This window comes from Chlorocebus sabaeus, chromosome 8 (genome assembly GCF_047675955.1).
Source record: "Chlorocebus sabaeus isolate Y175 chromosome 8, mChlSab1.0.hap1, whole genome shotgun sequence".
Lineage (NCBI taxonomy): Eukaryota > Metazoa > Chordata > Mammalia > Primates > Cercopithecidae > Chlorocebus > Chlorocebus sabaeus.
Window position 1 is genome coordinate 51,153,218 of NC_132911.1, and position 25,867 is coordinate 51,179,084.

General features: G+C 37.2%; 1 protein-coding gene across 1 annotated transcript in view; it reads right to left on the reverse strand.

The window, feature by feature from the left end:
• Positions 1-3,226: 3,226 nt before the first annotated feature.
• The window catches only part of LOC103236753 (POTE ankyrin domain family member A), a 66,053-nt gene continuing 43,412 nt past the window's right edge, over positions 3,227-25,867 (reverse strand). The window contains 3 exon segments of the mRNA XM_073018617.1: positions 3,227-3,546; positions 12,351-12,492; positions 13,096-13,126. Of these exon segments, the coding sequence (XP_072874718.1) occupies positions 3,257-3,546; positions 12,351-12,492; positions 13,096-13,126 (463 nt within the window). The 3' untranslated portion in view covers positions 3,227-3,256.

Consider the following 25,867-nt stretch of genomic DNA (forward strand, 5'->3'; position numbering starts at 1 on the left):
GTTAACCCATACTTTTTATGTTTATTTTCTGGAAACACTTTCCACTTATATTCTTGATTCCTATGTGTTTTATTGACAACTTAGAAATTCATTTTGGAACAAGGCATGGTCTAGTATTTAAACAATGAAGTATTTAAACGTGTTTAAACTAGTATTTAATACTAGTATTTAAACATGTGTTTTTAACATAGAACTTTTAATTAATTTTATCTGTGTATGATAGATGTGAAACAAACTAATCACTTTCCATTTTACTTTTCATTTCATGAATAATAAGAACAAAACTGAGAAGTCTTAGGCAGAGAAACTGGGCAAGAGAAATAAAGGGCATCCAAATTGGAAAAGAGAAAGTCAAACTATCTCTTCGCCAATGATGCTCTTATACCTAGAAAACTCTAAAGACTCCTACAAAACACTCCTAGATTTAATAAATGAATTCAGTAAAGTCTCAGAGGCTACAAAATAAATGAATACCAATCAGTATCACCACTATACACCAACTACAACAAAGCCATATGAATAACCCAAACCCTTTTACAATGGCTGCAAAACTGTAAAATACCTAGGAATATACTTAATGAAGGAGGTGAGTGATCTATATAAAGATAACTGGAAAACACCACTGAAGAAAATAATAGATGACACAAATGAAAATACATCCTATGTTCATGGATTGAAAGAATTGATATTGTGAAAGTGACCATAGTGCCCAAAACAGTCTACAGGTTTGATACAATTCCTATGAAAATACCAATGTCATTCTTCATAGAATTATTAAAAAATGCTGACATTTATGTAGAACCACAAAAGAGCCTGAATAGCAATAGACATATCAAGCAAAAGGAACAAATATATTGGCATCACATTACCATACTTCAAATTATACTCTAAGGCTGCAGTAACAAAAACAGCATAGTACTGGTATAAAAGTAGATACATAGATCAATGGAACAGAATAGACAAGCCAGAAATAAAGCCACTTACAAGCAAATGATCTTTGAGACAGGATACAAAAACATACACTGGAGAAAGTACACATTATTTAATAAATGGTGCTGGGAGAAAAAGATAGCCACATGTAGAAGAATGAAACTAGATCTCTATCTCTAACCATATACAAAAATTAATTCAAGATGGATTAAAGGCCTAAACTTAAGACCTGAAAACACTGGCCTAGGCAAAGAATTTATGATGAAGACCCTAAAAGCAAATGCAACAAAAATTAAAATAAATAAATAAATACGGCCTAATTAAACAAAAAATCTTCAGCACAGCAAAAGAAATAATCCATCAGAGTAAACCAACAACCTACAGAACAGGAAAAATATTTGCAAATTATGAATCTAACAAAGGACAAATATCCATAATCTATAAGAAATTCAAACAAATCAGCAGGAAAAATATAAATAATTCCATTAAAAAGTGGGCACATGACATGAATAGACATTTCTCAAAAGAAGATGTACAAATAGTGAACAAGCATATAAAAAGACGCTAAATATCACTTATCATCAGGGAAATGTAAAATAAAACAATAATAAGATACCATCTCACTGTAGCCAGAATGGCCATTATTAAAAATCAAAAAACAATAGATAGTGGTGTGGATGTGGCGAAAAGAGAAGAGTTATACACTGCTGGTAGGAATGCAAATTAGTACAAAATATATGGAAAACACTATGGCGATTTCTCAAAGAACTAAAAGTAGATTCTACCATTCAATCCAGCATTCTCATTTCTGGGTATCTACCCAAAAGAGATCATTAAATCAAAAAGACACCTGCATACGTATGTTTACTGCAGCACAATTCACAATATGCAAAGATATGTAATCAACCAGTGTCCATTAACTGGTGAGTGGAATAAAGAAAATGTGATATATATGTGTGTGTGTGTGTGTGTGTGTGTATACACACATATACACAACCATACCACAGAATACTACAATACTACTCAGCCATAAAGAAGAATGAAATAATGTTTTTTGCAGCAAACTGGATGGAGCTAGAGGCCATTATTCTCAGTGAAGTAACTCAGGAATAGAACAACAAATACCACACGTTCTTTCTCATTTATAAGTGGGAGCTGTGCTATGGGTATGTAAAGGTAGACAGAGTGATATAATGACATTGGAGACTCAGAAGAAGAAACGGTAGAAGAAAGATGAGCAATAAAAACTACCTATTGGTGATGGGTACACTAAAATCCAGACTTCACCACTATACAACTCATCCATGTAACCAAATACCACTTGTACCCCTACAGCTACTGAAATATAAATAAATAAATTTAAACAGGGAGAAAAAAAGAATAAAACTGTATAAAGTTTTAAAGAAGTATTCAGGTTGAGACAAATGGCCACTTCATGCTCTGTTAGTTGAACTGTAAATTAATACAAATATTCTTTTTTAAATTTTAATTTCCAGAGTACATGTGCAGAATGTGCAGATTTGTTTCATAGGTAAACACATGCCATGGTAGTTTGCTGCACCTACCAACCCATCACCTAGGTATTAAGCCCAGCATGCATTAAATACAAATATTCTTGAGGACAATTTAGAAATATTGATCCAAGGCCTTTTTTTAAACTTTCTATATTTTAACCAAAAAAATTCTATATTATATTAAAGATTTATTCAAAGTAAATAATTAGAAATGTAGAAAATTATTTATATAAAAGATGTTCTGGGCTGTGTGTGATGGGTCACACCTGTAATTCCAATGCTTTGGGAGGCCCAGGCAGAAGGATTGTTGGAGGTCAGCAGTTGGAGGTCATTCTGGGCAACATAGTGAGACCTTGTCTCAATGAAAAATTTAAAAAGTTAGCCAGGCATGGGGGGTATGTGCCTATAGTCCTAGCTACTTAGGAAATTGAGGCGAGAGGATCTGTTGAACTCAAAAGTTCAAAGCTGCAATGAGCTATGATTGCACTACTGCACTCTAGCCTCAGTGTTGGAGCAAAACCCTGTCTAGTAATAATGTCTAATAATAGTGTCTAATAAGTGTCTACTGATAACAATAATAGTAATACTGAAAGATGTTCCTTGCAGCATTAATTCTAATACAAAAGAATTTAAAACCCCAAATTCAATTTGTTCAATGAAGAGATTTCTATATGGCAGACTTCTATATAGCCATTGAAATTATGATTTAAAAGAATACGCAATTAATTATAAGAATCACAGTTAAGAATTTATTTCTAAGATTTTCATACTCCACAAGATCAAGACGTTTTCTCCCATTAAAGCCCAGAAAGTCAGCAATCACAATAATTCTCACATGCATATTTAGCATAAATAGTTAAAATATTCTTTAAAACTAGAATATCATACCTCAAAGCGGAGAGTTCTTGCTCCCATTCATCTTTTTCATGCTCTAACTGTAATTGTGTTTCTTTTGTTTCAGACAGCTTCTTTTGTAGTACATGAATCATATTTTCCATTTTTTCAATTTCTACTGTAAGTTGTTCATGGTGATTATTTTTAAGTTCTAATAAATGTTCTTCTGAAAGAACTGCATCCTGGATTTTTGATAGGCTAGTAGAACCTGCATCAGGGGAAACAAGGTGGAAGTAAAATATATGAGTACTTTTTGGATATAAAGTCCTGTGCATTTTAACATTCACCCATCCATACACCAAACAAACATGCACTGAGTTCCCACCACGTGGAAGATATTCTACTGAGCTCTGCAGATGAAACAAACAGTAACTCTGTTCTTGTTTAGCTTTAGGTGTAGTGAAGAACAAATACTATAAAAGTGAAATTGCAAATTCAGATAGATGCTACAAGAAAACAGTTCTATGATAACATAGAATTTGATCTATACTGGGCTGAGGAAGATTTCCCTGGGGAAGAGATGGCTACACTGAGTAATGAAGGGTGAGAAGGAAGCAGTTAAGTAAAGGTAGTAGAAAAGCATTCTCGCTAGTCTATGGCATGTGATGAAGCTCTGCTGCAGTCTGCTTCTGGCCACGATGGAGCGGCAGATACTGATTTACCTTCTTGCCTGAAACAAAAACAAAAAAGACCAAATACATAATACAATGATTTTCAATAACATGGACTGCAGGTAATGAAGATGATGATCCCTGGAAGACAGGAAACAAATGAAGTAAGATTTACAAACACCCCAGCAAACTGACTTGACAGTTTCCAGGCCATGACAACAGGAGAAAATTAAACTGAGGTAGAGTCCACCAGATTCCCTGAGTTGGAACAATGAAGCCGAGAGTCTCAAAAAAACACCAAGGCAGACAGAAATCACAAAACAAAACACGGGAAAGAAGAGAGCAGTACAGGAGAAGAACAAAGAAGATCTGCAAAAATATCCTCTAGGGTATTTATTTAACAGAGTAATGAACAGTACATGTGTGCTAGGAAACTACTCGAGACCAGAGAGAAAAAAATCCTTAAAACATTAAAAGAAACAATGCCTGTTGCTCACATAATATACCAGGAAGAGTGTTCATTCCTATGACTGACACTGGAAAAACTTCACAGGGCAAAGAATAGAGTTACCAAAAACACCTTGCCTCAAGACTGGAAAGTTAGAAAAAATCATAAAGCAAAAGTTAGAAAAAATCATAAAGCAAGACCAGAAAGATCAAGTTGTTTATAAGTAAGTCAACTGTGTCCTCAAATAAATCTCAAGTAGAGGTATGGAAGGTATTTTTTGAAAGCAAATTGTACTAGTTGGAATTAAAATTAAAATGTTAGGACTGGGCCAGGTACAGTGGCTCATGCCTGTAATCCCAGGACTTTGGGAGGCCGAGGTAGGCAGATCATTTAAGATCAGGAGTTCGAGACTAGCCTGGCCAACATGGTGAAACCCCATCTCTACGAAAAATGCAAAGAAATTAGCCGGGCATCGTAACAGGCACCTATAATCCCAGCTACTCAGGAGGCTGAGGCAAGAGAATGGCTTGAACCCGGGAGGTGAAGGTTGTCATGAGAGGTGATCAAGCCACTGCACTTCCAGCATGGGTGACACAGCAAGACTTGGTCTCAAAAAAAAAAAAAAAAAGTTAGGACTGAAAACAACACTGGGTGGAAGTAAATACAGACTAGATATCACAAAAAAGAAGATTCATAAATTTGAGACATCAGAGAACCATGAGAAAATTTTAAGCAATAATATATAAGTCCCCAAAGCGGGAGGAAGAGAGAAAAACAAAAACATAAAGTGGCCAGAAACTTTCTAAACTTAATAAAAACTATAATCCCACAAATCCAGGAAGAATCTAGCTGGGAGAGAGAAAATGAAAGTATACTACTCTAATTTTCTTATGCCATATATGATATTAAATAATACTGCCTGAAGGTGAACTGTGATAAGTTAAAATCATACAGTACAAATTGTAATGCAACCACTACTACAGCAAAAGAAGAGTTATGGCCAATGAGCCAAAAAGAGAGATAAAATTATATCATAAAAATTACATAACTAATTGAAAAGAAAGCAGGAAAAGAAGGGAACAAAGAACAGCTGGAACTAATGAAAATCAAACAGCATGACAGATAAACTTAACTATTAATATATCAATAATCACATTATAAATAAAACTGGCCTAAAAACCTAAAAGACAGATTGTCAAACTGTATAAAAAGCAAGATCCTACTCCATGCTACCTATAAGAAACACACTTTAACTGTAAAGATGCAAATTAAAAGGATGAAAAATATAGACCACACAGTTGACAAAAGAAAGCTAAGCAGGAATGATTACATTAATTCCAAAGTAGGTTTCACAGCAAAAAAATATTACTAGCTATAAACAACATCATTTCATGATAAATGTTCAATTAATCAAGAACATATAACCCTAAATGTTTATGTACCTAGTAACATAACAGCTTTGAAATACATGAGGAAAAAACTGGTAGAACAAATTCACAAATTCACAGGTATAGTCTGAGATTTCAATATCGCTTACTCAATATGTGATAGAAGGAGGCAGAAAATCAGCAAGATGCGAGTAGACTTGAAGAACACAATGCTTCTCAACTACCCTTGGAACACTTAGTAAAACAGACCATATTCTAGGCTATACAATAAATCTTCATAAAAGAATTAAGTCAAAGGATTTAAGTCATAGAAAGTTTGATCCCTGACCACAAAGGAATCAAATTAAAATCACTAACAAAATATCTCATCAAAATACTCAAAAATTTAGAAACAAAGTAACATACATCTAAATAACCCTAGGTCAAAGACATAATGCAAAGAGAAATTACAAAATATTTTGAAGTGAATAAAAATGAAAATAGTACATATGAGAATTTGTGGACTATAGCTACAATGTACTTAAAAAGTTGGCGCTGAATGTCCATACTGGAAAGACTCTCAAATCAATGGCCTTGACTTCTATCTTAAGAAAGTAAAACAGAACAAACTACAAAAAGAGAGAGAGAGAGAGAGAGAGAGAGAGAGCGCAAATTAAACCCAAAAGAAGCAGAGGAAATAATATTATAAACATCTGCAATGGTCTGAACATTTGTGTCCTCCCAAAACTCATATGCTGAAACTTAATCACAGAAGTGATGTTATTAGGAACTGCAGCTTTGTGGAGGCAATTAGTTCATGGATTACAAGCCCTCATGAATGGGATTAGTGCCCTTATCTGAGACCATAGAGAGTCCACTGACCCCTTCTGTCATATGAAGCACACAGGGGAAAAACGGGAACCTAGGAACCAGGAATTAATCCTTCACCAGACATTCAATTTTCTGGCACCTTGATCTTGGACCTTACATCCTCCAGGAATATAAGATATCAGTTTCTGTTGTTTATAAGCTGTCCAGTCTATGGGTGATAGCGGGCCAAACAGATGATGACATCGAAGATAAAACCAATAAAACAGAATAGGGAAAATCAATAAAACCAAACACTTTGAGGAGGTCAATGAAAGTGATAAACCTCGATCTAGCCAGGCTGATAATAAAAAAGGAACAAATTACTAATTTCAGAAATAAGTAAAGTGACTTTTTTTTTTTTTTTTTTTTTGGAGATACAGTCTCGTTCTGTTGCCCAGGCTAGAGTGCAGTGGCACAATCTCAGCTCACTGCAACCTCCACCCCCCAGGTTCAAGAGATTATCCTGCCTCAGCCTCCTGTGTAGCTGGGATCACAGGTGCCTACCACCAAGCCCAGTTAACGTTTGCATTTTTAGTAGAGATGAGGGGGTCTCACCATATTGGCCAGGCTGGTTTTGAACTCCTGACCTCAGATGATACACCTGCCTCGACCTCCCAAAGTACTGGAATTACAGACATGAGCCACTGTGCTTGGCCCAATGTGACATTTTTATACATTCTAGAGATATTAAAAGAATGACAAGATAATAATGTGAGCTTTATGTAACTAACCATGACAACTTAGATTAAATGGATACATTCCTTGAAAAATAAAAATTACCAAAGCTCAATCAAGAAGAAATAGATAACTCAAATCACCCTATATCTAAAAAAGAAAATAAAGTTGAGAAAACTCCAAGCCCAGACAGCTATGCTGGTGAATTCTATCAAACATTTTAGGAAGACATAATATAATTTTACACAACCTCTCCCCCCAAAAATAAAGAGGAAAAATACAACACAACTCCTTCTATAGTGCTAGCATTACCCTGAACCAAATAGTGATATTACAAAAAAGAAAACTCCCTCATGAACGTTCACAAAAAATTTAACAAATTTCTGAAGCAATCAAGATATACTCCAATAGGTGAGTGAACAACCTCTAGTACAGTCATACAATGAACTATTATTCAATGCTAAACAAAAATAAGCTATCAGGTCATAAAAAGAAAACTATGGATACAGTAAAAAGATCAGTGGTTGCCTGGGTTTGAGGAGGGCAGGAAAGGGCAGATAGGTGAAACACAAAGGAATTTTAGAGCAGTAAAAATAATGTGTACAATACTATAATGATGAATATATGCCCTTTCCAAACCCACATATTGTACAACACCAAGAGTGCACACTAATATAAACTATGAACTTTGGATGATTATGACGTGCCATTTTGGTTCATCAATCATATCAACTGTACCACTCTAGTGAAGAATACTGATAATGGGAAAGGCTATGCATGTCTGGGGACAGGAAGTACACAGACAATCTCTGTACCTCTCAATGTTGCTGTGAACCTAAAACTACATTAAAATAGTCTTTTAAAAATTTCTAAACAAAATTTTGGCAAACTGAATACAAATAAATATAGGGTCTCACTTTGTTGCCCAGGTTGGTCTCAAACTCCCTCAAGCAATCCTCCTGCTCTGACCTCCCAAAGTGCTAAAACTACAGGCATGAGCCACCGTGTCTGGTGCCAGTGATTTATTATTTTTAAAAAGCCTACATCCTAAGCAAATGGGGTTTATTCTAAAATGCAAGGTTGGTTTAACATTAAAATATTAGTTATTCACCTCATTAAAAAGCTAAAACAGAAGAACCTTATGATTATCTCAGTAGATAAAGGTATTTGATAAAATTCAACTTCATTCTTGATTTAAAAAAAAAAAACCCTCTCAGCAACCTAAGAACACAAATGAACTTCGTCAGCATAACACAAAGCATCTATGATAAACCTACAGCTAATGTGTATCACAATGACACACTGAATGCTTTGTCAGACAAGAAAAAAAAATAAAACGTATCCAGATTGGAAAAAAGAAGTAAAACTATCTTTATTCACACCCATGATCACATAATAGGGGCAGATAAACTACAACCTGTGGGTCAGCTTCTTGTCTCTGTAACTAAAGTTTTATTGGAACACAGCTGTGTTCATTAATATATGTATTCTCCCTGGCTGCTCTCATACTACAATGGCAGAGTTGATTAGCTGCAACAGAGACTGTTTTGCCACAAGTCTAAAAGATTTCCTGTCTTCAGTAAAACAGTAGTTTGAGAATGAAAAGATTTGATAATCATTGTATGTATAAAATCTGATCAAATATACCAAAAAAGCTACTAGAACTAATAATAAGTAAGTTTAGCAAGGCTGGAGGATACAAAAATCAACATACAAAAATCAGCTGTATTCCTATATACTAGCAATAAACAACTTGAAATTTTTAAAAATATCATTTATAACTTCATTAAAAAATGAGATACAGATGAATCAGATAAAATATGGAAAGATCAAACCTGGGTGTAGTGGCTCACACCTATAATCCCAGCACTTTGGGAAGGTAAGCTGGGAGGATCACTTGAGGTCAGTTCAAGACCAGTCTGGCCAACATAATGAAACGCCATCTCTACTAAAAATAAAAAAGTTAGCTGGGTACGGTGTCTCATGCCTATATTCCCAGCTACTCAGGAGGCTGAAGCAGGAGAATAATTTGAACCCAGAGGCAGAGGTTGCAGTGAGCCAAGATTGCACCTCTGCACTCTAGCCTGGGCAACAGTGACTCTCTGTCTCAAAAAAAAAAAAAGGAAACACGTATTTAAAAAACTATAAAATATTACTGAGAAAATTTAATTTGACCTATATAAATACAAACAATTTCACAGGTGTGGAAAAATGCATTATCATTAAAATGTCAATCCTCCCCCAATTAATGTATAGATTCAACACAAACTCACTGTAATTCCCAGAAGGGCAGCAGGCTTTTTGTTTTTTGTTTTTTGTTTTTTTGAGATGGAGTTTCACTCTTGTTGCCCAGGCTGGAGTTCAATGGCATGATCTCGGCTCACTGCAAGCTCCACCTCCTCGGTTCAAGTGATTCTCTCCTGCCTCAGCCTCCCGAGTAGCTGGGATTACAGGCATGTGCCACCACACCTGGCTAATTTTGTGTTTTTAGTAGAGACAGGGTTTCTCCATTTTGGTCAGGCTGGTCCCAAACTCCTGACCTCAGGTGATCCGCCCACCTTGGGCTCCCAAAGTGCTGGGATTACAGGTGTGAGCCACTGCACCTGGCCGACAGCAGACTTTAAAAAAAAAAATTAACAATCTGATTCCAAAACTCATGTGGAAATGCAAAAGATCCAGCATAGTCAAAAATAACCCTTAAAACCAAAGAAAACCAAAGGACCGATGTTAAGATTTAGTATAAATATATAGTAATGAAAACAGTGTGTTACTATTACAGGTGGAATATCTCTCAAAGTGTGTGGTACCAAAAGTGTTTTGGGTTTTGGAATATTTGCACATATATAATGAGATATCTCGAGGATGGAACCCAAGTCTAAACACAAAATACACTTATGTCACATACACCTTATACACAGAGCTTAAAGGTTATTTTATGAAGTACTTTCAGTAAATTTGCAAATGAAAGTTTGTGTACCTGAGGTCTAGTGTGAAATTTTCTACTTGTTGCATCATGTTGGTACTCAAAAAGTTTTGGATTTTGGAGCATTTCTGATTTTGGATTTTGGATTAGGGATGCTACATAAAGAAAGCCAGATACAGACAGTTCCTAATTTAAGATGGTTCTACTTAGAATTTTTCAACTATACGATGGGTTTATTGGGGTATTTTTTTTTTTTTTTTTTTGAGACAGAGTCTCGCTCTGTCACCCAGGCTGGAGTGCAGTGGTGCTATCTCATCTCACTGCAAGCTCCATCTCCAGGGTTCACACCATTCTCCTGCCTCAGCCTCCCAAGTAGCTGGGACTACAGGCACCTGCCACCACGCCTGGCTAATTTTTTTGTATTTTTAGTAGAGACAGGGTTTCACTGTGTTAGCCAGGATGGTCTGAGTCTCCTGACCTCGTGATCTGCCCGTCTCAACCTCCCAAAGTGCTGGGATTACAGGCATGAGCCACCGTGCATGGCCTATTGGGGTATTAAATGGATTTTCAACTTATGATTGGTTTATCAGTGTAACTCTAGAAGAATATGTAGATCAATGGAACACAACAAACAGTCCAGAAATAGACCCACATATAACCAACTTATTTTTCACAAATGCACGATAACAATGTAGTGGAGAAAGGACAGCCTTTACAACATATGTGCCTGGAACAATTAGATATCCACATCCATAAAATGAACTTGCATCCACACCTCACTCCATAAGCAAAAATGTACACAATGTGGATCACAGATACAAATGTAAGACCTAAAACTATAAAAATTCTTCAAGAAAGCAGAGAAGAAAATCTATGGGACCTTGTGCTAGACAAAGACTTTTTTTAGATATGAGACAAAAAGCAAAATCCATAATTAAATGAACACATATCAGACTTCATCAAAATGAAAAACTCCTTCTCTTTAAAATATATTAAGAAAACAAAAGGCCAAGCCACAAACTGAAAAAATCCTTCCAAAAAGCATAATAAAGGAATGATATCTAGAATCTATTTAAAAGAAAAAAAAAAAACTCTTAAAACTCAAGAAATAAGAGTAAAAACTGTCTAATTTTTAATTCTTTATAAGCTCTCCAGATTGGAAAAGACATTTCACTAAAGAAGATATACAGGTGGCAAATAAAGCACTCGGGAAGATGTTCAACATTCTTAGTCCTTAGGTTAATGCACATTCACACCATAGTGACACGCACAACACGCACCCATTGGAATAGCTAAAAACTAAAAACTAATAAACAGCAATACTAAGAACTCGTGATGATATGGAACAATGAGAACTGTCATATACTGCTGATGGGAATGGAAAATAGCACAAATACTTAAACATTTAGTAGTTTCTCAATACAGGAATACAAAGAGACAGGAAGACACTTTTATGGATGATGAGTATGTTATCGCTCTTATGGTGATGGCTTTGCATGTGCATACATATGCCAAAACTTATCAAATTGTACATCTTATATATGTGCAGTCTATCGTGTATCAGTTATACCTCACTAAAGCTATCAATTGCAGGAATAAACATCTAAGACAATGGCTAGGACACAGAGGAAAAAAGTGTATTAAATGATGCAGGAGAGAGCTCGAGTATTCAAATCTTAACCTTATAGCAATGGCAAGTGGTAAGCTGAGTTATAAGCAAGAGACAACAACAGATCTGAATTTTTAAAAATTAATAATTATAGTTTCAGAGTAGACCATGGTCTCAGGAAGTGGGGTAGTGGGAAAAACAGTTCTAAGGTTATTGCAGTATTCCGAGTGGGAGAGAATGGTAACCTGATCTGGGAAGAAGGCATACGAGAGAAGTAGAGTTAACAAAAAGGCTGATACTGCCCTTCATACTGAAAAAGGTACAGTGGAGTTATCATAGCTCTTTGGTATACAATATACATTATTTCTCAGTCTATTTTAACGTTAAACATATTTCTGAGATAAGCAACACTATAACACATCAGTGTTCTATAATGCAATGCTAAGCAATGTGTATGAATATTACTGTAGGATACATAAAAACTCATTCTACTTATGCAATGGTCCTACCGTTAAAATCCATTTTGAGTTGTTCAGCGAGCAACATAAAAGTCTCATAATTAGGGTAAAGCAAATCATAATCCTCTGAGGCCATTTCAGATGGCCACGTTATGTCATCCAGGTCATCCACTGAATGTATTTCACTTTTGACCTGTAAGATAAATAATACTGCTTCAAATGTCCTCAAAATATTTACAGAATATAGTAGATGTACAAAAGTGGTATTTATTCATCTTTTTATATGAGCAAAACCACAGGCACTTCTTAAAACAACAGATTTTTATTAAAAGGGTTCCGTTATAAATGGCTACTCTTTCTTAAGCCCCTTTTTCTTTCCCTAAGCCCTTTTCTTTTCCTTTTTCTTTTTCTTTGAGTCTCGCTCTGTTACCCAAGCTGGAGTGCAATAGCGCCATCTCAGCTCACTACAACCTCCACTTCCCAAGTTCAAGCAATTCTCCTCCCTCAGCCTCCCGAGTAGCTGGGATTACAAGCATATGCCACCACGCCCGGTTAATTTTTGTATTTTTAGTAGAGACAGGATTTCACCATGTTGTCCAGGCTGGTCTCAAACTCCTGACCTTGTGATCCACCTGCCTGGGTCTCCCAAAGTGCTGGGATTACAGGCATGAAACATCATGCCCGTACAAGTCCTTTCTTTCTAACTAAATGTCTTTATAACAAAAGATTCTCACTGTACCTTTTATAATGTTTTTTTCTTAACAGTAATGTTTTAGATAATTTAATTTTACAATACCTTGTTCTTTTCATTAAATTTCTTTTCAGGCCTGAAAAAAGAAACAATTCCTTTTAGACAAATAGTAAACACATAAAATACAAAGAATGTCCAAAACTATTATTTTTATTATATAAAATCAATGCATTTATAAGTTATTTCTTCTTTTTTTAAGTGTTCAGGTCATTTTTAACAGGTAATGTAAATATAATTATTTTCCACAAGGGGAATTAAACTATAAACAGAAAGAGTAACATTAAGGGAGACAAAATATGGTAATAATATCATTACAAAGAAATAGATTCAACTGAGGTACCAGGTTGATCTCACTGGGGCGTGTCAGACAGTTGCTGCTGGTCCGTGGGTGCAGCCCGACCAGCAGGAGCTGAAGCAGGGTGAGGCATGACCTCACCTGGGAAGTGCAAGGGGGAAGGGAATTCCTTTTCCTAGCCAAAGGAAAGTGAGACACACAACACCTGGAAAATCAGGTAACTCCCACCCTAATACTGAGCTTTACCAAGGGTCTTAGCAAACAGCACACCAGGAGATTATATCCCACACCTGGCCTGGGAGTCCCACGCCCACAGAGCCTCCCTCATTTCTAGCACAGCAGTCTGAGATCTAACTGCAAGGTGGCAGCGAGGCTGGGGGAGGGGTGCCTGCCATTGCTGAGGCTTAAGTAGGTAAACAAAGCCACTGGGAAGCTCGAATTGGGTGGAGCCCACCACAGCTCAAGGAGGCCTGCCTGCCTCTGTAGATTCCACCTCTGGGGACAGGGCATAGCTAAACAAAAAGTAGCAGAAACCTCCACAGAGGTAAATGTCCCTGTCTGACAGCTTTGAAGAGAGCAATGGATCTCCCAGCACGGTGGTTGAGATCTGACAATGGACAGACTGCCTACTCAAGTGGGTCACTGACCCCTGAGTAGCCTAACTGGGAGACATCCACCACTAGGTGCAGACCAAGACCTCACACCTCACAGGGCTGGGTACACCCCTGAGACGAGGCTTCCAGAGCAAGAATCAGACAGCAACAATCGCTATTCAGCAATATTCTATCTTCTGCAGCCTCCACTGCTGATACCCAGGCAAACAAGGTCTGGAGTGGACCTCAAGCAAACTCCAAAAGACCTGCAGCTAAGGGTCCGGACTGTTAGAAGGAAAACTAACAAACAGGAAGGACACCCACACCAAAACCCCATCAGTACATAACCATCATCAAAGACCAAAGGCAGATAAAACCACAAAGATGGGGGAAAAGCAGTGCAGAAAAGCTGGAAATTCAAAAAGTCAGAGCACATCTCCCCATCCAAAGGAACGCAGCTCATTGCCAGCAACAGAACAAAGCTGGAAGGAGAATGACTTTGACGAGTTGAGAGAAGGCTTTAGTCTATCAAACTTCTCAGAGCTAAAGGAGAAACTATGTAATCAGTGAGAAAAAGTAAAAACCTTGCAAAAAGATTTGATGAATGGCTAACTAGAATAACCAATGTAGAGAAGTCCTTAAAAGAACTGATAGAGATGAAAACCATAGCATGAGAACTACGTGGCAAATGCACAAGCGTCAGTAACCAACTCAATCAACTGGAAGAAAGAGTATCAGAGATTGAAGATCAAATGGATGAAATGAAGTGAGAAGAGAAGTGTAGATAAAAAAGAGTAAAAAGAAATGAACAAAGCCTCCAAGAAATATGGGATTATGTGAAAAGACCAAATCTACATCTGATTGGTGTGCCTGAAAGTGACAGGGAAAATGGAACCAAGTTAGAAAACACTCTGCAGGATATCATCCAGGAGAACTTCCCCAACCTACTAAGGCAGGCCAACATTCAAATTCAGGAAATACAGAGAACACCACAAAGATACTCCTCGAGAAGAGCAACTCCAAGACACATAATTGTCAGATTCACCAAAGTTGAAATGAAGGAAAAAATGTTAAGGGCAGCCAGAGTGAAAGGTCAGGTTACCCACAAGTGGAAGCCCATGAGACTAACAGCAGACCTCTCAGTAGAAACTCTCCAAGCCAGAAGAGAGTGGGGGCCAATATTCAACATTTTTAAGAAAAGAATTTTCAATCCACAATTTCATGTGCAGCCAAACTAAGTTTCGTAAGTGAAATAGAAATAAAATCCTTTACAGACAAGCAAATGCTTAGAGATTTTGTCACCACAAGGCCTGCCCTACAAGAGATCCTGAAGGAAGCAATAAACATGGAAAGGAACAACAGGTACCAGCCATTGCAAAAACATGCCAACATGTAAAGTCCATCGATGCTGGGAAGAAACTGCATCAACTAACGAGCAAAATAACCAACTAATATCATAATGACAGGATCAAGTTCACACATAACAATATTAATCGTAAATGTAAATGGACTAAATGGTCCAATTAAAAGACACAGACTTGGCCAGGCACGGTGGTTCAAGCCTGCAACACTAGCACTTTGGGAGTCCGAGACGGGCGGATCAGGAGGTCAGGAGATTGAGACCATCCTGGCTAACACAGTGAAACCCCGTCTCTACTAAAAATACAAAAAACTAGCCAGGTGAGGTGGTGGGCACCTGTAATCCCAGCTACTCGGGAGGCTGAGACAGGAGAATGGCGTAAACCCGGGAGGCGGAGCTTGCAGTGAGCTGAGATCCAGCCACTGCACTCCAGCCTAGGCAACAGAGCAAGACTCCGTCTCAAAAAAAAAAAAAAAAGACACAGACTGGCAAACTGGATAAAGAGTCAAGACCCATCAGTTTGCTGTATTCAGGAAACCCATCTCACATGCAGAGACACACATACGCTCAAAATAAAGGGATGGAGGAAGATCTACCAAGCAAATGGAGAACAAAAAAAAAGAGGGATTGCAGTCCTAGTCTCTGATAAAACAGACTTTAAACCATCAAAGATCAAAAGAGACAAAGAAGCCCATTACATAATGGTAAAGGGATCAATTCAACAGGAAGAGCTAACTATCCTAAATATATATGCACCCAACACAGGAGCACCCAGATTCATAAAGCATGTCCCTAGAGACTTATAAAGAGACTTAGATTCCCAAACAATAATAATGGGAGACTTTAACACCCCACTGTCAACATTAGACAGATCAACGAGACAGAAAGTTTACAAGGATATCCAAGAATTGAACTCAACTCTGCACCAAGCAGACCTAAAAGACATCTACAGACCTCTCCACCCCAAATCAACAGAATATACATTCTTCTCAGCACCACATTGCACTTATTCCAAAATTGACCACATAATTGGAAGTAAAGCACTCCTCAGCAAATGTACAAGAATAGAAATTATAACAAACTGTCTCTCAGACCACAGTGCAATCAAACTAGAACTCAGGACTAAGAAACTCAATCAAAACTGCTCAACTACATGGAAACTGAACAGCCTGCTCCTGAATGACTACTGGGTACATAACGAAATGAAGGCAGAAATAAAGATGTTCTTTGAAGCCAATGAGAACAAAGATACAACATACCAGAATCTCTGGGACACATTTAAAGCAGTGTGTAGAGGGAAATTTATAGCACTAAATGCCCACAAGAGAAAGCAGGAAAGATATAAAATTGACACTCTAACATCACAATTAAAAGAACTAGAGAAGCAAGAGCAAACACATTCAAAAGCTAGCAGAAGGCAAGAAATAACTAAGATCAGAGCAGAACTGAAGGAGATAGAGACACAAAAAGCCCTCCAAAAAATCAATGAATCCAGGAGCTGCTTTTTGAAAAGATCAGCAAAATTGATAGACCGCTAGCAAGACTAATAAAGAAGAAAAGAGAGAAGAATCAAATAGATGCAATAAAAAATGATAAAGCGAATATCACCACCGACCCACAGAAATACAAACTACTATCAGAGAATACTATAAACGCCTCTACGCAAATAAACTAGAAAACCCAGAAGAAATGGATAATTTCCTGGACACTTACACTCTCCCAAGACTAAACCAGGAAGAAGTTGAATCCCTGAATAGACCAATAGCAGGCTCTGAAATTGAGGCAATAATTAATAGCCTACCAACCAAAAAAAGTCCAGGACCAGATGGATTCACAGCGGAATTCTACCAGAGGTACAAGGAGGAGTTGGTACCATTCTTTCTGAAACTATTCCAATCAATAGAAAAAGAGGGAATCCTCCCTAACTCATTTTACGAGGCCAACACCATCCTGATACCAAAGCCTGGCAGAGATACAACAAAGAAAGAGAATTTTAGACCAATATCCCTGATGAACATTGATGCAAAAATCCTCAATAAAATACTGGCAAACCAAATCCAGCAGCACATCAAAACGCTCATCGACCATGATCAAGTCGGCTTCATCCCTGGGATGCAAGGCTGGTTCAACACACACAAATCAAAAAATGTAATCCAGCATATAAACAGAACCAAAGACAAAAACCACATGATAATCTCAATAGATGCAGAAAAGGCCTTTGACAAAATTCAACAGCCCTTCATGCTAAAAACTCTCAATAAATTTGGTATTGATGGAATGTATCTCAAAATAATAAGAGCTATTTATGATAAACCCACAGCCAATATCATCCCAAATGGGCAAAAACTGGAAGCATTCCCTTTGAAAACTGGCACAAGACAGGGATGCCCTCTCTCACCACTCCTATTCAACATAGTGTTGGAAGTTCTGGCTAAGGCAATCAGGCAAGAGAAAGAAATAAAGGGTATTCAGTTAGGAAAGGGAGAAGTCAAATTCTCCCTGTTTGCAGATGACATGATTATATATTTAGAAAACCCCATTGTCTCAGCCCAAAATTTCCTTAAGTTGATAAGCAACTTCAGCAAAGTCTCAGGATACAAAATTAATGTGGAAAAATCACAAGCATTCATATACACCAGTAAAAGATAAACAGAGAGCCAAATCATGAGTGAACTCCCATTCACAATAGCTTCAAAGAGAATAAAATACCTAGGAATCCAACTTACAAGGGATGTAAAGAACCTCTTCAAGGAGAACTACAAACCACTACTCAGTGAAATAAAAGAGGACACAAACAAATGGAAGAACATACCATGCTCATGGATAGGAAGAATCAATATTGTTAAAATGGCCATACTGCCCAAAGTAATTTATAGATTCAATGCCATCCCCATTAAGCTACCAATGACTTTCTTCACAGAATTGGAAAAAACTGCTTTAAAGTTCATATGGCACCAAAAAAGACCCCGCATTGCCAAGAAAATCCTAAGCCAAAAGAACAAAGCTGGAGGCATCACGCTACCTCACTTCAAACTATACTACAAGGCTACAGTAACCAAAACAGCATGGTACTGGTACCAAAACAGAGATATTGGCGAATAGAACAGAACAGAGCCCTCAGAAATAATACCACATATATACAGCCATCTGATCTTTGACAAATCTGACAAAAACAAGAAATGGGGAAAGGGTTCCCTATTTAATAAATGGTGCTGGGAAAATTGGCTAGCCATAAGTAGAAAGCTGAAACTGGATCCTTTCCTTACTCCTTATACAGAAATTAATTCACGATGGATTAGAGACTTAAAGGTTAAACCTAAAACCATAAAAACCCTAGAAGAAAACCTAGGGAATACCATTCAGCACATAGGCATGGGCAAGGACTTCATGTCTAAAACATCAAAAGCAACGGCAACAAAAGCCAAAATTGACAAATGGGATCTCATTAAACTAAAGAGCTTCTGCACAGCAAAAGAAACTACCATCAGAGTGAACAGGCAACCTACAGAATGGGAGAAAATGTTTGCAATCTACTCATCTGACAAAGGGTTAATATCCAGAACTTATAAAGAACTCAATCAAATTTACAAGAAAAAAGCAAACAACCCCATTAAAAAGTGGGCAAAGGATATGAACAGACATTTCTCAAAAGAAGACATTCATACAGCCAACAGACACATGAAAGAATGCTCATCATCACTGGCCATCAGAGAAATGCAAATCAAAACCACAATGAGATACCATCTCACACCAGTTAGAATGGCAATCATTAAATAATCAGGAAACAACAGGTGCTGGAGAGGATGTGGAGAAATAGGAACACTTTTACACTGTTGGTGGGATTGTAAACTAGTTCAACCATTGTGGAAAACAGTGTGGCGATTCCTCAAGGATCTAGAACTAGAAATACCATTTGACCCAGCCATCCCATTACTGGGTATATACCCAAAGGATTATAAATCATGCTGCTATAAAGACACGTGCACATGTATGTTTATTGCAGCACTATTCACAATAGCAAAGACTTGGAATCAACCCAAATGTCCATCAGTGACAGACTGGATTAAGAAAATGTGGCACATATACACCATGGAATACTATGCAGCCATAAAAAACGATGAGTTCGTGTCCTTTGTAGGGACATGGATGCAGCTGGAAACCATCATTCTCAGCAAACTATGGCAAGAACAGAAAACCAAACACTGCATGTTCTCACTCATAGGTGGGAACTGAACAATGAGATCACTTGGACTCGGGAAGGAGAACATCACACACTGGGGCCTATCATGGGGAGGGGGGAGGGGGGAGGGATTTCACTGGGAGTTATACCTGATGTAAATGACAAGTTGATGGGTGCAGCACACCAACATGGCACAAGTATACATATGTAACAAACCTGCACGTTATGCACATGCACCCTAGAACTTAAAGTATAATAATAATAATAAAAAATAAAATAAAATAAATAAAAATTAAAATTAAAATTAAAAGAAAAAATGGATGAATTCGTGTCCTTTGTAGGGACACGGATGCAGCTGGAAACCATCATTCTCAGCAAACTATTGCAAGAACAGAAAACCAAATATCACATGTTCTCACTCATAGGTGGGAATTGAACAATGAGATCACTTGGACACAGGAAGGGGAATATCACACACTGGGTCCTATTGTGGGGAGGGGGTAGGGGGGAAGGATAGCATTAGGAGATATACCTAATGTAAACAACGAGTTAATGGGTGCAACACACCAACATTGCACATGTATTCATATGTAACAAACCTGCACGTTGTGCACATGTACCCTAGAACTTAAAGTATAATAAAAAGAAATAAATATACCAGGACTTCTCATTGTTGTCCTTTACAATAAAAACAAGCTTCTACTGACACTAAAACCTATTTGGAATGTATTACTTACATTCTTATATGAGGGAAACCCTTTTTAATGATAATATTAGCTTTTCAGGACTTATTTTTCAGGCACTATGCATCATTCTAAACACTGTGCATTTGTCAAGCTGATTTTAATTATCATAACAATTCTGTGAGGTAGGTAACATATTAGAGATTCTATAAAGGGAGAAACTAGGCATGGAAAGGCCATATCAATTTCCCCAGCCCACAGAGCTGATCAGTAGTCTACACAACATTGAAACCCAATAATTCTGCCTCCAAAACATGTGTTTTGCAATATCCTGTGAAGGTAATATTTATTTCCAAGTGTTTTTAAGAGATATGATAGTCTTATATTATCTCAGGTGAATCATATTATCATTACATTTTTGGCTGTAATTATAACTAATAATTTCTGAATCTTACACTTTTAAAAAACTAAAAAGACTTTATACAGAGGCAAGTTTGGAAACTACTACTTTCAAAACACTAAAAATTTATTTTTTAAAAGAAATTCATCAGTGGCATTCATGCATCTCTTCAACTGTTTATTCATGCATTCAACAAATATTTGTTGGGCACACAATACATGCTGATGACACTGTTGGCCCAGGGAAACACGGTTTTGATGCTTTCAAACTTTACAATCCTGAAGTAATAATCTGCAATGATTTGTCAATAGTTTGCTTTTCTCAAGTTCATGAACAAAATCCTTCCCGACTCCCCAGAATCTAAACAACTATGAAGTTGATACACCTGATATTTTAGAATAAGTACCTCAGCAAATCATGGCTACTGTCAAAGGTACTGCAATATGCACAATTATAATGAAATATTTAAGTTCTATTCATCATGGCCTAAGTGTGGATTTTTATTATAATTATTAAAATCTGTGTCTGATAGTTCAAGTTTTAGGTCATCATCTACATGTTCAGTTACAGTAACATGTTACACTTCTGAACCAATTCTGAAAAAAAAACTCTAATCATAAAACTATACATGAATAGGCCAGGTGTGGTGGCTCACCCCTGTAATCCTAGCACTTTGGGAGGCCAAGGCGGGTGGATCACCTGAGGTCAGGAGTTCAAGACCAGCCTGGTCTACGTGGTGAAACCCCGTCTCTACCAAAAATACAAAAATTAGCCAGGCATGGTGGCACACGCCTGTAGTCCCAGCCACTTGGGAGGCTGAGGCAGGAGAACTGCTTGAACCTAGGAGGCAGAAGTTGCAGTGAGCCAAGATCGCACCACTGCACTGAGTGACAGTGCAAGACTCTGTCTCAGAAAACAAAACAAAACAAAACTATACATGAATAGAAGTTCTAAGGACAATTAGTTTGCTAAACACCCATAAAAGATAATGAATCAAGCTGTCTAATGCTTAGACATGCAACCATATAAACAAAATTACATTTCATAAACATGTTCTTCTATTATGGATCACTCCCAAAAGCAAAACAAAATAATAATAATACTCTAAAAATTTCTGTTCTGAAATACAAAAAGAGAGAAAACTCCCTAAAATCCCACATTCTTTTTCAGTCACTGCCCATTTCTCTATTGCCTTTCCCGGTAAAGTTTCTCTCAAGAGTTGTCTACGTTCATCTACTACAGAGTTCCATGGCTACTGTTTATTGAAACTGCTCCTAGTCAAAGTCACTAATACTTATTGTAATCAATCTTTCAACAGCATTAATATAGTTGAGTACTCTCCAGCTTTGAGAGACTATATTATTCTATTTCCAAAAAAAAAAAATCAGTGTTAACATTCCTTCCCAGAGATTTTTTTTTTTTTTTTTTTTTTTTTTTTTAAGATGAAGTTTCACTCTTCTTGCCCAGGCTGGAGTCCAATGGTGCGATCTTGGCTCACCACAACCTCCATCACCCAGGTTCAAGCAATTCTCCTGCCTCAGCCTCCAAAGTAGCTGGGATTACAGGCATGTGCCACCATGCCTGGCAAATTTTGTATTTTTAATAGAGATGGGGTTTCACCATATTGGTCAGGCTGGTCTCAAACTCCCAACCTCAGGTGATCTGCCCGCCTCGGGCTACCAAAGTGCTGGGATTACAGGCATGAGCTATTGCGCCCAGCCTACCTTTTTTTTTTTAAATTCTGAGATACATGTAGAGAATGTGCAGTTTGTTACATAGGTATACATGTGCCATGGTGATTTGTTGCACCTATCAACCCGTCATCTAGGTTTTAAGTCCCGCATGCATTAAGTATTTTTCCTATTATCCCTCCCCTTGCCCGACAGACCCCAGTGTGTGAAGTTCCCTTCCCTGTGTCCATGTGTTATTGTTCAACTCCCACTTATGAGTGAGAATATGCAGTGTTTGGTTTGGTTTTCTGTTCCTGTGTTAGTTTGCTGACAAGATGTTTCCAGCTGCCTCCATGTCCCTGGAAAGGACATGAACTCATCCTCTATTGTGGCTACACAGTACTCCATGGTGTATATGTGCCACAATTTCTTGATTTAGTCTATCATTGATGGGCATTTGGGTTGGTTCCAAGTCTTTGCTATTGTAAATAGTGCTGCAATAAACATAAGTGTGCATGTGTCTTTACAGTAGAATGATTTATAATATTTTGGGTATTTACCATGTAATGGGATTGCTGGGTCAAATGGTATTTCTGGTTCTAGATCCTTGAGGAGTTGCCACACTGTCTTCCACAATGGTTCAACAAATTTACACTTCCACCAACAGTGTAAAAGCGTTCCTATTTCTCCACATTCTTTCTAGCATCTGTTGTTTCCTGACTTTTTAATGATCACCATTCTAACTGTCATGAGATGGTATCTCACTGTGGTTTTGATTTGCATTTCTCTAATGACCAGTGATAATGAGCTTTCTTTCATATGTTTGTTGGCCATGTAAATGTCTTCCTTTGAGAAGTGTCTGTTCATATTCTTTGCCCACTTTTCGATGGGGTATTCCCAGAGATTTTTTATATAAGACATACATTTTACCTTCTTTCATCCTCATCTATTTCAGGTAAACTGCTGTCATCATTTATTTGTAGCAGACCATGAGTTAGTAAATTGACCTTTGCAAACGTGGGGGTAATCACAGATTATTTTGAGGTCCGCTTTTTATTTTCAGGTTTCTTTACTTTCTTCAGATGCAAGGCAAAACCACTATTTTTAAAACTCTATAAAAAGTCGATGTTTTTCAATAACTCTATTGACAATGAACAAAAAAAAATAATTTTGTAAAACTCCAACTCTTTTCCATCTCAATTCATTTATTAATTTAAAAAATGGCTATGAAGTGCAAACAACATAAAAGGAAATGTGCATTCCCTGCTTCAAAAACAAGGTAATATTCAATTATGATACAATGTGTTATATAAAAGCTGATATATAAAAAGTTATATTTTAGCACAGGGAAGGCTTTAGAGAAGAGGCAAAATATAAGAGGAGCCCAACTGGGAAAAAACATTAAGAAAACCATTCTAGTCAGAAAACAGAACGTGAGCACAAAGATTAAGCACATGAAGTCTAGATGCTTATCAGAAACTTGAAAGGAAAAGCGTAAAATACCTGGAAGCTAAGAATAGATGAATGCTATGCTACATTTGAATGCTACATTAAAAAGCTGGAGTCCACCGAATACAGGCAATGACTGTTAAACACGAAAATCATAATTGTAGTTGGGCTATATTTCTGTTTCTATTATTCACTATAATAATGTTTACCTTTAAATGAAGTTTTGAAAATAGCTGTGGCACATATAACATGAAAGGTTAAGTCAGGAAAATGTCCTGAGGGAGAGTATATTAGTCCACTTTCGCACTGCTAAAAAGAAGTACCAAAGACCAGGTAATTCATAAAGGCTAAGCTGCACCTTGGCCCTTTTTAGTCACAGCTGTACCTGTAGCAGCTGAACACAGGGCACCAAGTCCTGAGGCTGCACACAGTAGCAGGGCCCTGGGCCCAACCCATGAAACCATTTGTTCCTTCTAGGCCTCCAGGCCTATGACGGGGGTGGATGCCATGAAGATCTCTGACGTGCCCTGGAGACACTTTCCCCAGGCCAGCTTGCATTCCTTCCCATATAACGGGCTGTTTTTCTTTTCTACCCCATGGTCAGGCTACAAATTTTCCAAATTTATGTTCTGTTTTCTTTTTAAACATAAGTTCCAACTTAAAACCATCTCTTTGTGAATGCATAAAACTGAATGCTTTCAGAATCAACCAGGTCACCACTTGGAATGCTTTGCTGCTTAGAAATTTTTTCCACCAGATACTTGAAATTATCTCTCTCAAGTTCAAAGTTTCACAGATTTCTAGGGCAGGGGCAAAATGTCTTTGAGTCTCTTTGCTAAAGCAGAGCAAGAGTCACCTTTGTTCCAGTTCCCAAAAAGTTCCTTATCTCTATCTAAGACCACCTCAGCCTGGACTTCATGGTCCATATCACTATCAACATTTTGGTAAAAAAAAAAAAAAAAAAAAAAAAAAAAAAAAACATTCAACAAGTCTGTAGGAAGTTCCAAACTTTCCCACATCTTCCTGTCTTCTTTTGAGCCCTCCAAACTGTTAAAACCTCTTTCTGTTACTCAGTTCCAAAGTTGCTTCCACATTTTCAGGTTATCTTTATAACAGTACCCCACTATCCCTGGTCCCAATTCTTTGTATTAGTCTGTTTTCACACTGCTATAAAGAAATATCTGAGACTAGGTAATTCCTAAAGGAAAGAGGCTTAATTGATTCACAGTTACACATGGCTGAGGAGGCCTCAGGAAATGTACAATCATGGTGGAAGGGGAAGGGGAAGCAGGCATCTTCTTCACAAGGTGGCAGGAGACAGATAAGTGAAGGGGAAAGAGCCCCTTATGAAACCACCAGCTCTTGTGGAGAACTTACTCACTATCATGGGAACAGCATGGTGGTGTACTGACCCCATGATCCAATCACCTTCCACCAGATCTTTCTCTCAATACCTGGAAATTACCATTTGACATGAGATTTGGGTGTGGACACAAAGTGAAACTATATCGGGGATATCCTTAGAAATATCTAATTTCTAAATTTCATTATCTATATTTCAAAAATAGCAATTTTTCGATTAGTTATGATTTTGTTTGAAAATAAAATATCATAGATTTTCTTCAATTTTAGCCTAGTATTTGGTCAAAATATAAAAAGTTGGATTTTCCAGCAGAAAATTGTAATTAATTTTTAATGAGGTAAACATGCATACAATTATTACTATGATTGTACAGAGAAGAAAGTGAACAAGAAAAGGAATTTAAAAAGAGAGAATATCGGTACCATATACATACATGAACTGACAAAGAGACTAAAATCTCCCACTGGAAATTGTATTAGGACTTGTGTAAAAGCTTCTAAAAATACCAAAAACAGAAACAAAACAATTGTTTTTAAGATATAAATTATACAGAGAACTCTTCAGGTTAAGACAAGATTATATATCAAAAAAAAGAAGATCTTCCTGAGAATTTTCCTTAACCAATTCATCTTGACCAAAACTTTAAAATTAAGTCTACAATATAAAAAGTTTCATTTTGAACACAGTTAATGGAAGGCAACTTTTAAATAGAAAATTTCTGGTTAAAGTTGACTCAAACTCAGGAAAGAACTGACCTGTAGCCATGTCAACAAGAAGTCACCCGAAGGTTCATAATCCCTTGGAAAAAATTTGTAAGTCCATTA